The sequence below is a fragment of the Hippocampus zosterae genome, chromosome 6 (genome assembly GCF_025434085.1).
Source record: "Hippocampus zosterae strain Florida chromosome 6, ASM2543408v3, whole genome shotgun sequence".
NCBI lineage: Eukaryota > Metazoa > Chordata > Actinopteri > Syngnathiformes > Syngnathidae > Hippocampus > Hippocampus zosterae.
The window spans coordinates 12,501,083-12,517,500 of record NC_067456.1 but is presented as its reverse complement, the minus strand read 5'-3'; the positions used below and the strand labels follow the sequence as shown (position 1 = coordinate 12,517,500).

The 16,418-nt window shown below is 41.6% G+C and overlaps 3 protein-coding genes across 5 annotated transcripts in view; 1 reads left to right on the top strand and 2 right to left on the bottom strand.

Annotated features, from left to right (window-relative positions):
* The window catches only part of myo1ha (myosin IHa), a 25,715-nt gene extending 19,823 nt beyond the window's left edge, over window positions 1–5,892 (bottom strand). Inside the window, exon 1 of the mRNA XM_052068783.1 lies at window positions 5,792–5,892. The gene's annotated coding sequence lies outside the window, so the exon portion shown is untranslated. The remainder of the gene's footprint in view (window positions 1–5,791) is intronic.
* foxn4 (forkhead box N4) lies at window positions 2,046–11,834 on the top strand. The gene is made up of 10 exons (XM_052068786.1): window positions 2,046–2,843; window positions 3,353–3,451; window positions 5,717–5,883; window positions 6,641–6,753; window positions 6,849–6,959; window positions 8,358–8,485; window positions 8,548–8,644; window positions 8,714–8,921; window positions 9,010–9,399; window positions 10,726–11,834. The coding sequence occupies exons 2-10, from the start codon at window positions 3,372–3,374 to the stop codon at window positions 10,974–10,976; spliced, it is 1,545 nt and encodes a 514-aa protein (XP_051924746.1). The 5' UTR covers window positions 2,046–2,843; window positions 3,353–3,371; the 3' UTR covers window positions 10,977–11,834.
* Window positions 11,586–16,418, bottom strand: part of acacb (acetyl-CoA carboxylase beta) — a 22,292-nt gene continuing 17,459 nt past the window's right edge. For all 3 annotated transcript variants that reach the window (XM_052068772.1, XM_052068773.1, XM_052068774.1), the window contains 11 exons: window positions 16,172–16,315; window positions 15,968–16,088; window positions 15,769–15,865; window positions 15,587–15,683; window positions 14,725–14,860; window positions 14,448–14,625; window positions 14,244–14,356; window positions 13,996–14,150; window positions 13,413–13,583; window positions 13,094–13,230; window positions 11,586–12,467 (listed from right to left, as the gene is read on the bottom strand). In XM_052068772.1, the coding sequence (XP_051924732.1) occupies window positions 12,341–12,467; window positions 13,094–13,230; window positions 13,413–13,583; window positions 13,996–14,150; window positions 14,244–14,356; window positions 14,448–14,625; window positions 14,725–14,860; window positions 15,587–15,683; window positions 15,769–15,865; window positions 15,968–16,088; window positions 16,172–16,315 (1,476 nt within the window). In that variant the 3' untranslated portion in view covers window positions 11,586–12,340. The remainder of the gene's footprint in view (window positions 12,468–13,093; window positions 13,231–13,412; window positions 13,584–13,995; window positions 14,151–14,243; window positions 14,357–14,447; window positions 14,626–14,724; window positions 14,861–15,586; window positions 15,684–15,768; window positions 15,866–15,967; window positions 16,089–16,171; window positions 16,316–16,418) is intronic.

Here is a 16,418-nt window from a genome sequence, read left to right as displayed (position 1 = left end):
TACCCCCTTGCTTGATTGGCAACTAATAGACCCGTCTGACTGACCGAGAGATCACCTGAAGGGGATGAGCAGCTGGCCAACACATGGACTGACTGACCGAGTAGATGAGCAACTGACCAACTCACAACATGTTTACGCTGACTAAATGGTTCACCGTCTCTCTGACCCATGCAAGTCGAAGATGTTTGTGGTTTTTCAGCAGCCTTTAGCAGAACACTTGCGCCTCCAGTTCCATTTAAGCACAGTTGACAGCAGTTCATCCCGGGTGGGCATTGGGTCACTCTGGGTGTTACGCGGCTCTTTGCGGGTGGAGGGGTCTCTGCCCAGAGAGGAGATTAAAGTCGTGAGTTGACCTCATTCTCAGAAGTGCTGGTGTGTTTTGAGTAAACACTCGGTGAAAGACAAAAAGACAGGCTACAAACACGGGCCAGCCCTCAGGCTGTGATCCCATTGTTTCCCCATTAGTCCCGAACAGGCATGAGAAGGGAAAGCTGTCACTCTTGTCACTGAGCTGCAGGAAGTCCTCACACTCTCTTGCGCTGGTGGCCTTGAATGTATCGTACAGAGCCAACTCAATGCTGCTCCAAACATCACTGATGTTTTTGAGACCTGCAGTTTGACTGCCTGACTACAGACATGATACCAGCTGCAAAAAAAAACAGTTGTGCAAAATACACTTACTCGACGTTGCATTGGGTGTCCAATCTAATGAATTTTTAATCAAACACTGTGATCACAGCATTGAGACCGTCAGGTGTGAATCGGTGAATTATCCAGTTTCTTAATGAGTCCAACAAAAACGAATTATTTACTACAAATAATGTATCTTTGTTCATCCACTGTACACCTAATTTTCATTCATACAACAGAATAATAGCAGCAGCAAAAGCTCAACGAAACAGGAACAGCTTTCACACCAAGTAAGTCAATGCATTATGTCAATAAAGTGAGACGAGATCATTATTTCAGTCGGAACCTTCAATGACATTTTTTTGATGGTGTAACGTGAGGTTCTGTATAACACTCTATGACCCTTGGCTCAGTAAAAGTTGGGAAACACTGAAAACGATACACTTGCCGTTTCAAAAATTCGATCTGAACAAAGATGATTGATATTTTAATTGGGAAAACAATACAATTGTACTTTCGTCGATAGTGTTGTCGAACCAAATGAGAGATGCAAAATTTTCATGAGTTCACCCTTTACAAAACTATCAACCACAATCCTAAAGTTTTCAGGAGTACATAATTTGAAAGGCCATATTTTAATTAGTGTCACCAGCTTTTCCAGAGAGAAATATCCAATTTTACTTGCAAGCTAAGAAAAACATTACTTATTTTTCTGGAAATAAAGTACAGGACTGTATTTGTTCATCCATCAAGTGACGTATCGTGAAAGAGCGAAACAATTCAAATGTCTTCCACTAGATGGCAGAAATTTGCATAATTATTCTTTGTACTGTATCCACCTTTTGTGACATTTGAGTTTGGAGGTGCAAAATATTTGTCTCATGTGAAATGATGAGCGCCTTAGCTCAATAGGTGTAAAACAGTGGTGGCACGCGTTCAGAACTTTGCGGGTTTTAGGACCTTGGGGCTGTGCTCTGTGAGGTCTTTTTTTTTGTCCGTTACATTCATGCATGTAATCATTGATTGTTCCTTTGTGACACACCGATTTACCATCTGTGGGCTCTCATGGGGATGCTCACGTTCTGTCACTGCAGACTTTTGAAAAATCCCCCCCCCCCCCCGCTCCACCAACACCACCTCCATCGTAAGATAGCAAATGACATACCATACCCTCACCTTTCATTGAAGCGCTTCCCATTGATTTATCAAGAAATTTTGTTTTCGAGTAAAATCGTACACCCACGTTGCTGAATTCGATGGTACATGTACGCACCATGGCAGTTCATAATCAAAAGAAACATTTTTATTCCTGAGTGCCTATTTTACGTCTCACTTTACAAGACGGGCGATATGAAAACCTCCACATTGAACTATTTTCTCAAGTGAACCTGTTCAGCCATCCTGTCCCCCCCCCTCCTCCTTCAGCCGCCCTCCCTTCACGCGCCTCCCCGGCTCTTTTTCCCCACTGCTGAGAGGAACAGGACGCGGCCACTACGGCGGGAAGCAATGATCCTCAAGCACTTCCCTTCGGAAAAAAAAGAAAGAAAAAAAACAGTTCACCATCACATACACAGATGCCACCACAAGTAGCGACTCACATCGTCTTAGATCCCTCATGGAGTAACCGGACAGAAACATATGAGGATATTTAATCTTGAATAAGACGTTCTTCTATTTTTTTTCGCTAAAATTATGTGGCCTTGCTTCCTTACTTATTTTTGCGTTTTGAAAACTCGTGTGTGCGGCTCGAACGAAAACGTTTTTTTTAAATAGGTTTTAATGTATGCATCAGATTTTATGTCAAAAATGGTTCAATAATAAGACTAAAATGTCAGGAATGGAGTTTGGAGTATTTTTTACAAATCTAGCTTGGTGTTTGGCCACTGATGGTACTCTGGAAGTGTGCGCCAGCGTTTGCGCCCTTCGCAAAAGACAGTAAGAAAATCTTCAGTGTCTTTTCGGCCCGATATTGCGGTGAAGTTAGTGAATGGGACTGTTGGTAGCAGCTGTCAAAGTCATGGGATCCTCCTGCCCCCGGGCCGCCTGGGAGCGCCTTTCAGCTCTCCACTGCGCATGAGCAGGCTTTGGACAGCTCCAGAGAGGGAAATTTAAAAACGGTTTTTTGGGGGAGAATCAAGTGCTGCACAGTGGAATACAGTAAATGGTCTCCCGGAGGATCCATCCAAACATTCTTCCAATATCATCGAAAACAGGTAAATTGCAAGAATGTTCTCATCTTTGGCACATTTGCCTTTGTGAAGGTTTGGTTTATTGAGTGAATTGAATTTTTAAAGTCTTGTGTCTTTGTTGTTACCGTCTTTGTTGTCATGGCAAATTATGAGACATTTAAAATCTCGGTGCTACCCTTAATTCCAACACTTAAATCTCTGAATTAAAGTTAAAAATACTCTTTTGATTACTTGAGAAACATGTTTGCCAGAGGAGCTGAACAATAATTTCTACAGCCTACTTCCAAATAACGACAACAACAACTTGCTAATAATATTTGTGATAATACCATATACCATTTTGAATGTTTTTCTTCTCATTATTAATGATTATGTCTGTGTAGATTTAATTATTAATTTAAATATTTGCTTTTAAAATGAACTGGATTGCATCATGACCAATGTTGCGCTTTTTCCTCATTAACATTACATCTGTTTAAAGCATCATCGTGACATGTATAAAATATGCTTATTTTATTTGTGTTACTGTTGAGGTATCAAATATCCCAGGAAATGATAGAAGGTGGAATTACATCCAGGATGTCAGGAATAATTGAGGATACTGGCCATCATCCGTCTCCACAAGACTATAGGTAACTAAACTATTTCAAACTTGTTATGTTATCAACAGCGCTTCAATTTAGCCAATGCAATGAACCAACCACGTCTGTGTAAGCATTAGCAAAGAGTTTGGGAGTAAAATGCCCAGTACACGTATGACAAATGGTTCCACTGGGTAAATGGGGGAAGGGGAGTGGGATGCATGGAAAAAAAAAGAAAAAAGAAAAAGAGAAGTAGAATAAATGATTTTCAGTCTGAATGGATCTGTCAGAAACTATCAGCTCTGTTTACACTCCCGCTGTCGGCACACGGAGAGCTTGAACCTCTCGGGCCGTCGGCTCAGGGGGAGATGGGGCGCTCTCTGGGTCACCCGCGTGCACAAGTGGCTCCCAATTAGACAAGGACGAGAGGGGAGGGCAAGTGAGGGAGTGGGGAGGGGGTTTGGGGTTCAATATTTTGTGTTGTTGAACCTCTGTGAAGACTTGGGTGATAAACGTAGACATGGGCTCAACATGTTATGCCTCAGTGAATCTCTATGCCTGCTGGTGGCACAAGAAGAGGGGAGGTGGAAAGGGCCGTGTATGCCAAAGTTTTGTTTTTTTTAATCTGTGTTTTGGACAGTTCTAGGTCAGAAAATACTGTATGCATCGAGTCCAGGTACATAATTTTTCTACTGTAGTTAAGTGTATCCAAGCAATCACTTTTTTATGCAAAACCATACGAAAATAATAATCTTCCAATGTCCACCTGATTTATGTGGTGCTACAATCCATATGCATTTAATATTTTTTTCTTGACTATTTGTATTACATTATCCTGATGTATTATTTGTAATAATATCGAAATGACAACACATTTTGGAAATAGTGCAAAAGGGCGAACTTGTTTTTTTTTTGGATCATATAACGCAATGGTATCGTGAAATTAAAATTTGCGATCCCCACATATAATACTGAATGAGTTCAGTAATGTCGCTAAATGCGTGCATAAAAACAGTCCAATTCAATGAGAACAGTGCGGTTGACGCGTGCTGTCTGCAGTGATGTCAAGTCACAACACACACATATAAACACACACAAGCCAAAGTCTGACCTCTAATTGCATTTGCACCCTCCTCTGGCCCTGAGCTGATTTCCTCACGTAGGAAGACGAGTCACAGCGGTGTATGTATGGTGTGGATATGGGGTGCTGGGCGTGTTTTTACCGAGGCTGGAAAGGGACAGGGAAGCAGATGGTATCCTATTTGTCCCTCCAATGTGAGGCCTGTCATTCCGGCAGATTAATGCAAGGGCCCGGGGCAAAGAAAAGAACCGACAGAAACAATCAAGGAAGGGTCTGGCCAAGACAATAGAGCCACGTGCCACTGGGCAGATTTGTCGTTTGGGACACAATAGGTGATCATTTTTCAATAGACAAGGCCAACTGTTGCAGGCAACATGTGCTGCTGTGCTCTGTTTCAAACGATCTCATGTGTTGTTTACTTATGATTCAGCCAATGGTGAGGGCTGGGCTGTGGTCACCTGACACGGTTGGGTTTTTTTTTTAATAGGAGATTTGGTTTGTGCATGCATGGGGGTGCGGTTTGGGGGGCCGGGGTTGTTCCTTCACTGTCCACACAAAGTGAATAGTATATGTTGTCATGGCGACCCCCTGTTACAAAACCTGAACACTTAGAGTGTAGGGGAGACTGAAGAGGATTCTTCTCTTGTTATTCTCTCTTGAACTGACCGCATAAAAGACATCATGACTGTAGTTCGCTGCTGGAATCGAATCAATTTACTAAACAAAACGCTGATCGTAAATGATTAAAAATACATTTCTTAATCACTGACCATAAAGATGTGCTATATTGAAGACCTATTTAAAAATGCCCCCATTTTCCAATAAATAACTAAATACATAAATAAAGTCTTGCACTGTACAACAGTAAGTTTCTCTGTTTGGTTTAAATAATTTTAAGCACTTTCTAGTCAATAAGATTCACCCCACACCTTTCCTACAGCAATAAAACCGATGGTTTCTACTGAATGGGATTTGTTTAACTCCCTCATTGTTGATCAAAACACTCCCTCATGAATTAACACCAGTAGCTAATCTTCTTATATGCTAAATCCTAGACGGCACCGTTTAATATACTTACACTCGAACCCAGCCTCACTGAGCAGCTGAGGCTTCTGACTTGGAGAGATAAAAACTGCCCCCTTTGGAGTTTACATATAAATGCCACCTGTGCTCTTTGAGCCGGATCTGACAGCCACGTTGCCCAACCCAGTGCTTCTCCCTTTCTCCCTCTGAAGGCTTCTGACCACAGACCCCTCCCAACTTAGGGAGGAGGACCTCCCTGGGGATCTGCAGTCTCTATCATGGCTCACCTCGGTGGACGTGCCCCGACTACAGCAGATGGTGGATGGCTGTGGCCACAGTACTGGTGCCTCCCAGGGCAGCTTGTTGCAGCAACAGACAGGTGAGGTCACAAGTGGTACCTAAAACAAACAACAACTAAATAATCACACCAGAACCAAAGAAGTCATATGACGCCAGATACCATTGAAGCGAATGCTGAACTTGACTCCCCAGGCCAAAGCGAACCCCTGTCACGAAGAAGAAAAAATTAAAATAGCCATAGCACAAAGAAGAAAAATAAAAATGGCGGTAAGAAAGAAAACACTGTAATCGTAGAGATAACAAAAAATGAGGAAACGTAGCAACAGTCTGGAGAAAAGTGGGTAGAAGATTGGCCAGGTTAACCGGCAGTTGAGGAGAAGTTATGATGCAATTTCAAAAACCAGGAGCCATTGATTTACGAATGTCATTGCAGTTTAGTTTACATATTTAAATGTTCAGATATTAAGATTTGAATGAGGCAAAATAACACTTTTTTTCTCAAATATACAGTATCGTTAGAATCATTTGTTTCAGATGTACTGCAATTATTTTGTGTATAAAAATTAATTTGGTGTTCAAAAAGTCTTTTCTCAAACTTGAGTCTTGAAAAATAGGGGGTCGTCTTATAATCAGGGCCGTCTTATATTCGGGCCAATATGGTACTATCGGTATTCAGTAACACTGAAGTTCTTGAGTTATGGAGGAGGGCAGAACATGACAACTGAGAGGCAGACATGTTAACCGCTTGTCTAAGAGCTACATCGATGGATGATCAATTTGTATAGATCATCACGTCATCTTTTATTTAAAAATGCTCTATATTTTGCTCCTTAAAGCCCAACTGAGCAGCATGGCCATGACAGGAGGTCAGCCCTCCATGCTCCACCTGCAAAGCAACATGCAGCACAGCCCACTGGGAATCAGCATCATCAACACCCACAGCGGAACAGTGAGTTTAAGAGCACCACATGGAAGGCTCGGTCACTACATTCTCTACGGTACATACGTGGTTGCATTGTGTGCATTTTTTTTTTTGCCTCACAGATGTCTCCATTCTCCATGAATGGAATGCCCTCACCAGGGTACCAGTGTCCTACCTCCGTTTACCAGTCAGCACCACAGCAGGTGTACTCGCTAACTCAAACTGGACAACAGGTAATGCACAGAAATGAATGCACCGTTGGTCAGACACTCATTAAAATACGTGTAAATGCTCAAAACCCAGAGCACTTATTTGGGGATATCTGACTAACTGATTTGGGGACATCTTAATAATCTGGCAAAATATTGTTATACATTAGCCAGCCACAACATAATGACCATATATTTTTTTCACTAATCTATATTATTGGTCAAACCTCACGTGTGTATGGATGTTATTTTGATAAATAATTGAGCAATCTAAAGTGTTTTAAAAAGGTTGGCTCTCTGATTATGAAATGTCAGATTCTTAAAACACGCTGGTTTAAAAGTAACACAAATTTGCTGAAATAGTTTAGCCAGCACTAGGTCCAAAAGGGAATAAGCCAATGCTGGGTTATTTGTACCCAACACTTTGGGTTGGGTATTTGTCCCAGCATATTGGGTGAATATTTGGATCCAGCAAGCGGTAAGAACTCCCCATACTGAGGAGGTAAAGCTAACAAGAAAAGCGTTACCAGCTAATCAGGATGTGGTATCCGAGGTTAAACAGTTTTATTTTCAGAGAAGAAGCAACTTTCCCATGTCAGGGGTCACGACAGCAAGTCACTGATGTTTGGCACTGTTTTTCCACTGGATGCCCTTTTAGACACAAGCTACCCATTTTTATCCATGCTCGAAAGCAGAGCTGGCTGGGAATCTGCGTATGGTACAAAGAAAGTTCCCACTTTTTGCCTTGACTGGGATGTCAACCCCGAACTTTGAGCCTTCCGGCCACCACCAACATTTTCTAACAATGTAACATTAAATTGACTTCAAATTCAGGTTACCAAACGTTGTCCAAACCGAGACCAGCTTCAGTTCTTCAGCCTGTCCAAATCAAATCTTCAACCCAATCTGGTGCATAGATATTATAACCCAATCTGCTCAAAATCCAGAGCTACCCGGTGAGTGGGTGAGGAAAACAACCTACCATCTTGTGGTGTGTTAATTTTCAAAGGGGACATACTCATCTACAGTATTGTCACGGCATGGTGGAGTCCATTGTTTTTGTCGTACACTGAAGACGTCTGCGTTTCTGATCAAATGATTAATATGAAACAAAATTTCAGATTCGCTTCGCGGGTATTTACTTTTTAATATGTTAAATAACATTATCCTCGCGCATCTGAACCTAATCTGGCTGGTCAGTGGCATTACATTAATGTGAAATCTGAAATATGTTGGTATGTCATTGCATGTTTCATTATCACATATTGTATATTTTTCCCATAGGCTAATAGAATACAAATGGCGAAAGTTGTTTATATCGAATGGATTTTGAACATCCACTGACCAAATACGGTCCCTAAATAAGGTGTGACAAGTCTCGATGATCATCGTAATACTACCATGATTCTCTTTTTCCGTTAGTGCTCAACAGGCGGACTGTACAGCGACGTCTCTTTCAACAACCAAAGTCTATTTTCACAACCTCGCCTGGCGCCACAAGAACAAGACCTGCAGCCAAAATGTTTCCCGAAGCCCATCTACTCCTACAGGTTGGCTCTCATGCATCACCTCTGTGCTCACCGCCTCATTCGCAACTCCTTTCTCTCCTCAGCTGTTTGATTGCCATGGCTCTGAAGAACAGTAAAACTGGGAGCCTTCCAGTCAGCGAGATCTATAGCTTTATGAAGGAACACTTTCCTTATTTCAAGGTAAAAAAAGCATTTCCTTCATTTTGATCATGAACAAAGGCACGGCTCACACGACTCTTTTCCCTGCAGACGGCCCCGGACGGATGGAAGAATTCCGTTCGACACAACTTGTCTTTAAATAAATGTTTTGAGAAAGTGGAGAACAAGACAAGCAGCTCATCCCGAAAGGGTTGTCTGTGGGCGCTGAACCCAGCCAAAATTGACAAGATGGAGGAAGAGATGCAGAAGTGGAAACGCAAAGATCTCCCCGCCATCCGCCGCAGCATGGCGAATCCAGGTCAGGGACAAACTGACAATGTTTTAAAAGATCCAATGCAGTCGGCAGCTATAGGCTGTGAGTTACTCATCTGTCTTCTGTCTTGTAGATGAGCTGGACAAACTGATCACGGACCGCCCAGAGAACTGCAGGCGGAAGGCAATCGAACCAGTCATGACCCGGCTGCCCAACTGTCCAACGGGCCTTTCGCTGACGGCCCAGATGCAGCAGCCCCAGCCCATCGTGACCCTCTCCCTGCCGTGTTTACCGATGCACCAACACCATCAGATCCAAGCCCAGCTGCAGGCCCAAGCCCGCTCTGCACCGATGTCCCCGGCCCCAGCCCAAACTCCTCCCCTCCACGCGGTGCCCGAACTCTCCCACAGTCCGCTAACTCAGCAACCCAGCAAGCCCCCGGACGACTTTTACAGCGTTCACGTTGATAGCCACACAGAGGTGGATGCACTGGATCCCAGCATCATGGATTTTGCCTTCCAAGGTAAACTTGACCCATGTGCTGTTCCCTGCTACACAAGTCAAAATGATCAGAAATGTACATAAGAGCAATAATAAATAATTAAAAACAATGAAAACAAAATTAAAGTTAAAATAAATTAAACTAACATCACATGAGTTAAATCTGAATTGAAAAAGCTGGTCTTGAGCCCGCTCTTACAAAATATACTATCACTGCAGCCCTGAGGTACAATACGAAACAGAAAAAGAAAATTGTTACAATAGTTTGTGAAAATCACTGCCTACCTTAGTAGAGACCTCGCCCGGAGGCATGGGACGTACTTTGGCAGCGTGTTAAGTGCAGAAACTTTAAAATGCTTTTCCTAGCGCTCCAGATTCTCATTCTTTGCCACTAACATCTGTGAATTGCAGATGAAACAAACTTTGAATGAGAATAATAATTCTATTAATAAAAGATAAAATAATAAATAAAAGCTATAACGCAACACCGCAACCTGCAACTGCAGACTGCTGACCGCTAGGTTAAAGGTGATGTTTTATTTTATTTTTTAAATACCATTTTTGTGATCGTCAAACTGATGGGATACTTAGAGGGCAGTGTGCACTAACACCAAAATATATAATATTAACACAGAAATAGAAACCAGATCGCGGGCTACCGGTCAAAAACTTGTATCTTGTGGAATAAAAGTGAGCTCAGAGATATCACTTTACACAAGTGGTTCTTAACCTGGGTTCGATCGAACACGAGGGATTCGGTGAATCGGTCTCAGGTTTCAACGGAGTCTCTGCCATGGAGGCTAAGACACACCTGACTCAAGATGTCAATTAGTTATGACACGCCCGCTTGGACATTGCTGGCTGCGGATGATCACATGACATTGCTTGTCCAATCAGTGCTGCAGTAAATTTAGTTCGCTCAGTTAGCCACCGTGCAACTGCCGTGATAGTACGTCATACAATTAAAAAAAAAAACACTATACTTATGGCATATCATTTTATTTACTTTTATTTGTTTTTCATAAAAAAAATTTTAATGTATTGATATTGTAAAAAAATATTTTTATTTTTCACGAATGAAGGGTTCGGTGAACGTGCATATGAATTGGTTGGGTTCGGTACCTCTAACAAGGTTAAGAACCACTGCTTTACACTCCACTAAAAACACAGATCACAGAAAGCCAGATTGTTTCATTGGATTAGAATACAGTACTGCGATAGTAAAACAAAAGCGAGCACCGTGCACACAATCACAAATGTTGTGTTGACTGAGATGCAATAACAATCACAACTACGTACGTTGACATTTAGTGCAAAGCCTTGACGTGATCAATCCTTCTGACCTCAGGTAACCTGTGGGAGGAAATGAAGGACGAAAGCTTTAACCTGGATGCATTGGGCACCTTCAGTAACTCCCCACTGCGACTATCAGACTGCGATTTGGCGACCAGCCTCCCTCCTACTGCCTCCAGCGGAGCAAACCTGCCACTGTCAGACGTCCAAGTGACGGGCCTGTACACTTCGTACACATCACAGGAGACCCTCTCCTCCCAGTGCATGGGCTCACCAGCCAGCAGCAAACCCATCATCCTTCTTTAGAGCAATACTACTCTTCAACAGAGATGACTTTTTAAGGATGATATCTGACGGGATACCAACCGGAGACATTCTTTTGTACAAATCAGCTGGGAGATTTCAAAAATAGTTTGTGAAGTCCACAAGAAAACTGTTCACGAAGAAGAAAAAAAAGAGGCAGCAGAAAAGCATTTAAGACTTCACAATATCGATCTTTGCTAAGCAAAGCCTCCAAGATGCCAGTGGAAGTACACACAATACTTTGTGGAGGAAATGCCGAGTTTTTCTACTGCTGACTCTGTGTTTGAAAGCCCTTCGATAACTGTAGTTCCGTCCCTTGTCTGCTGTAATTGTGATCAACATTATTGCTGTGTTGTTTTATTTATATTTATACAAAAAAAGGCAGCTGGGGATTATGACTGCACGTCACCTTTTGCTGTATATATTTGAATGTTCAAATGGCTATTACCACAGAAAAGTTTTCTTTTGACTGCATTTATCCAACTCCATTCCAAAAGGCTGACATGTGCTATCACTTTGTAATTCTGATTTGACACCTCAAATATGCGATTAACATGTTGGATGGAATATTAGATGTGTATTATGTTCCATTAAAAAACAAAGCAAAACAAGTTTCTTTTGCCAAAAATAAATTGGTGGTATTTATTAACACATTTGTTGACAAAATGACAAAGGAGAGCTTATATACATTTATGTGAAATGATGGACCAGTAGATGGAGACAATTACATGAAGGCCCTGTCATAAACAAATGCACTCAAACAAAATTCTAGATGTCTGCATTTGGTACATTTATCACTGATTACACCTTTTTAATAGTGATGAAATTTGAAATGCGTCGGTTTTTTTTTTTGGTTTTGTTTTTTAATAAAACTTCAAATTGATGTTCGCACAATGCTTTTTAAGCTTTTTGTACGATATACACTGTAATACAAATTTTGCATCGTGCTCAATGTTAGCACTCCAAAATGAATGTTTCCATAATCGTCAGAGAATAAGTGACTCATTTGTACAACCAGCATCTACCTCAAATATAAATATGAAGATCCATGCATGCTGAGAATGCAAAAACTAATACCGGTATTTATGGATAAAGAGAAGCAGCAGTGCAATGTGCATTACAGTGAGATTTTGTCAACCAAACATGGAATCTTGGACTGAAATACTCTTTCGAGATCAGGCTGAAATGTCCTTACAGGATTGTTAAACTGTAGTGCACATAACGGTAGACAAGCCACGTTTGGTATCATCGTAGAAAAGAAGGCATCAAGCACTGTTTTAGATAAACTGGCTCATAAATCCAATTCTTTACATTCCACCTTTAAGAGTAGAGGTGAACCTTGGAGAGTCCTTCAAAAGTTCTACAGTTCAGCTGGTGTTGCTGTTGTCCATGGTAGCAAGCAGATGAGAGAGCTTGGCTTTCTGTGACGCAGTAATGTTCTGGCTCATGTGGATGATGCAGTCCATGGCGACGTCAGGGTTGGACTCAACCAGACTTTGACACAAGGGCAAAGAAAAATGAACATGCTTTTGAAGAGTTATAAGCAGCTTTGCAAATAAATATAGTTTGATAGAAGAAAAAAAATTGTCCGGGGTCATCTAGGATTCACAGGTGACAATTTTGGTATGCATAGTCGATAGCACATGTGCGAAGGGAACTTTCAATGCTTTAAGAACCACTTCTGGTGGAAAGTAGGGACGAAATACTTTATAGAACTGCTTCAATGGGAGGTATTCCTAAATGGTACTTGAAGCACTGATGTATTCAATTGAATTCTTTAAACTTGAAAAGAAGTTGAACAACTTGTCCACTTGATATTTGTGATTCATTTTATTCTAAATTCATACAAAAAAAAAGAAGAGATAACTGCCATTAATTTCATGGAAAATGCTGAATTGGCACGCATAGGCCTATATGATAATCTGTCCTTGGTTTAATAGAATTTTAACGTATCAAAAGTTATTGTGGTATCGGTTACTTGGTATCAGTATTGGTGAGTATTTAAGAGTTGAGTACTCGTACTGGTAATGGTCTGGAAAAAAGTGGGATTGAACATTCCTGAAATTATACTTAATAACAAGACTAATCAGTGCAAGTTCCTGTGGTGTGCACGTGCATACCTGCGGATATGTTTCAAGGCGTTTTCCCTTTTGAGGTACTTGATATTCTCTCGGATGGCAGATCGAGTGCCATCGTCTTTGGACCAGTGCCTTTCAAGCCACTCGACTACTGCTTGGTTATTATCCCACAGGTATGCCTGGAGGTGGAGTCAGAAGCACAAACCGGTTGATGATATTGACTAGACATGACAAAAATGGGGGGAATTTTTTTTTTTTTGCATGTCTGGATAACATTTTATTTTGTGGTTTAAAAAAAAAAGAGAATTCATTAGTGTGTGCGGGGGAAGTGCCGTGAAATACAGATGCTGCAGTCACCAACCTTGACTGTTCCCTCCGTTTCAACAAACCAGCGGCGCAACATCGACTGCATATGTCCATCACAGAGATCTTTGTTGGCCTGGAGAATCTCATACTTCACCACCTGCTCCAAAAGGAGACGCCTCAAACGCCAGTAGAAAAAAGGACGTGCATTCTTCCAATCCAAAATATCCTGAAAGACAAAAATTATTCTGAATAAATATCCAACCACTTAATCAGGTACAATCGACTGCGATCCAATAAAAAAGCTGAATGAGAGAGTGAAGTTTTTTTTATTCGCTGGGAGACAATATTTTTATTACTGCTGTAGAACCTCTAGGTCATGATGAGGTGTTTTAATGTTTTGGATACCTTATGTGAGTAGCATTATTTTTTCATGTATTGGATCTCATTAACTCTTTCATGCACCCTGTAACCTGATAAAACGGTAAGTTGTCCACTGTAGTAACCGCTGTCTCTGAAGGGTTAAAACAGGGATTGCCAAAAGTGTTAGCACACTTGTTAATCCATATTTTGCTCAGGTTCACCGAAACATTTGCAGATTGGTGTGCAGGTGTCACTAAAGTTTCCGAAAATGCACTCACGGTGATGACACCTTTCTCCTGCATCCTGCCAGGAGTGTCGTGAAGATCCACAAACTGCACTGCCACCTGGTGGTAGATGGGCAACAGGAATTCTTCTCTTGCTTTGAGTTTCGCTTCCAGCTCTCTGCACTGCTTCTCAGGCAGATCTAGAGAAGCTTCAAGGTACACGTGTGCACATAAATGCCAGCAATTCATCTAAATACGTATTTGCGTGTTGCTAACTCTGAGGGGGAAAAAAGATCACTCACCAAGCTTCTCAACCAGACCAGCATAGACATTGTCCAATCTTCTCATGGCTTTCAGCAGGTCTTTTTTCCTGAATTTGATCTCCACTGTGCCCTCGCCTTCCAGCACACCCCCTCTGGACAGAGACAAGGACATTTCATGTGAAATAGACTCATTGAAAAATTGAAAAGCACTCATTCGGTATGCAAGTCTGTTGAATCCTGCACCTGCTCTCTCTGTCAGCATACAGCTCCATACACAATGGGTTAATGGTGGGGTCAATGACGACCCAGGACCCTCCTCTCAATTCGGCATGTGGTGGAATGTACACCAGCACAGGCTGATGGAAACCACGAAGTGCATCCACGATGTAAGCCCCATACTTTAATACCTGATCATACATGTCTGCGAGAAAGGAACGGAAATGATACTCAATCACGGATAATTCAATTTCTATAATTTCAATAAGAGGACTGCAATTCCCCTGCAGTGTACAACCCGCACCTTTCATTCCACCAGAGAAGCCCCTCCAATTGGCAAACACCATGAGAGGCAGACGTTCACGGTTGAAGTCACAAATCGCCTGAGCCGTTTTAAAAGCTGAGTCCGGAAACCACACTTGCCCAGCCTGTTGCAGGACCTGAAATTCAACACACAGATCATTTTATGGATATCCTGCATGTTAAATTGAATTAATCATTGGCAAAACAGTATTTCTCTTTGTTGAGACAGTGACATAGTTACGAGCAAAGAAAATTATTCAGTATTGTGTTCAATCACCTTTTAGGATGATCATGATGCACAGAAAGATTTTAAATAATCGATTCAATCTATTTTTCAATTACCGTAATCAGATTTTTTTTCAATGCTTTAATTTGCATACGTTTATTCAAAAGCAGGACATTATCTCAGACAGACAGTATAGAAAAATGCACTAACATGAATGAATCATGATTCCGTTTTAGCTCCAATCATGTCAGAAAATCCACAAAAAATTGAGAATTGTTTTCCAAAGTGAAAGCAGTTTGCAAATGCTTTGTTTTCATTCAATGCAAATAATACTCGGTCTGTTTTCATGGAGGACTGCAGACATGGAACAATTTTTCCTGCTGAGAGGCTAAAATGCCTAGGATTTTAAATAATTTTTTTTTAAAAAAGGTCTACTAAAGAATTAATCAATTCTGAAACGTCTCACTTAATTTGTTTTTGATTGGATGCCAATTTATCATTGCACCTCTAATAATCATTGTCATAACTAAAAACTCAACTCCAACCAACGTGCACCTCGTACAATCAAAACAGAGCATTATTGACTCTTTATCTGGTGAGGTGGACCTGTTCAATACATGGTCTCATGGATACTCACTTTTGATTCTGAATCCAAGTTGGCTGGATCAGCTGGTACAGTTAACTCAACAGTCCGAGTTTCCACAGCAATGACGCCGAGCGGGATCCCTCCTAACCTGTTTGATTTTAGCCGGCAATGGACGGTTTTCATGTATTCTATTGTAATTTAAACTAATAACTACAATAATAGAAGAGATTTACCGCGCTCTGCCCACGACGACAGTTTGAGCCCAGGAGCCCATGATCTCCATGAAGGAGCCATGGTCAAAGAATCCACTCTGCCAGGCACCTTTCACCACTAGGAATAGTTATTTAAAAAAATACAATAAAAACAACAAAAAGAAACTTGCTCATTAACCAATTAGCAGAGGCTGTTTTCGTTTCCAATTGTGACGCTCACTGGGGTGGGGTCTCCCAACCAGCATCCAGCGGGGGTCATATGGTGCTTTTGTGGGAGTGAAGTCAATCTCTCGATCAACAGGATCTGTGGTTGGTATGACGGGCACAGCGGAGGAGTTGTTCTGTCAGAAGCAGAGACCATCTCTCATTAGTGACACAAAAGGTTACCAAGGAAACCGACGCATTGTGTAACGCGCGGCGCAACCTTCGGCATGTAGGACAGCCACTGGAGAATGGTGACAACTCCTTCAAAATCATCTGGCACAGTAGTGTGTGTGACTCCATTGTTGTGCATGATCTGGATGCCGCCCAGCTGGTTGTTGGAGGTGTAGACCTCTCTGCCCAGAACCTGCAAACACCAGGGCGTACTTGAACCTCTCACAATGAAAAAAAAGATACAAAAGTACAATTCTTTTAAAAGGAAAAATAGCTGGATCCAAAACTACAATAAA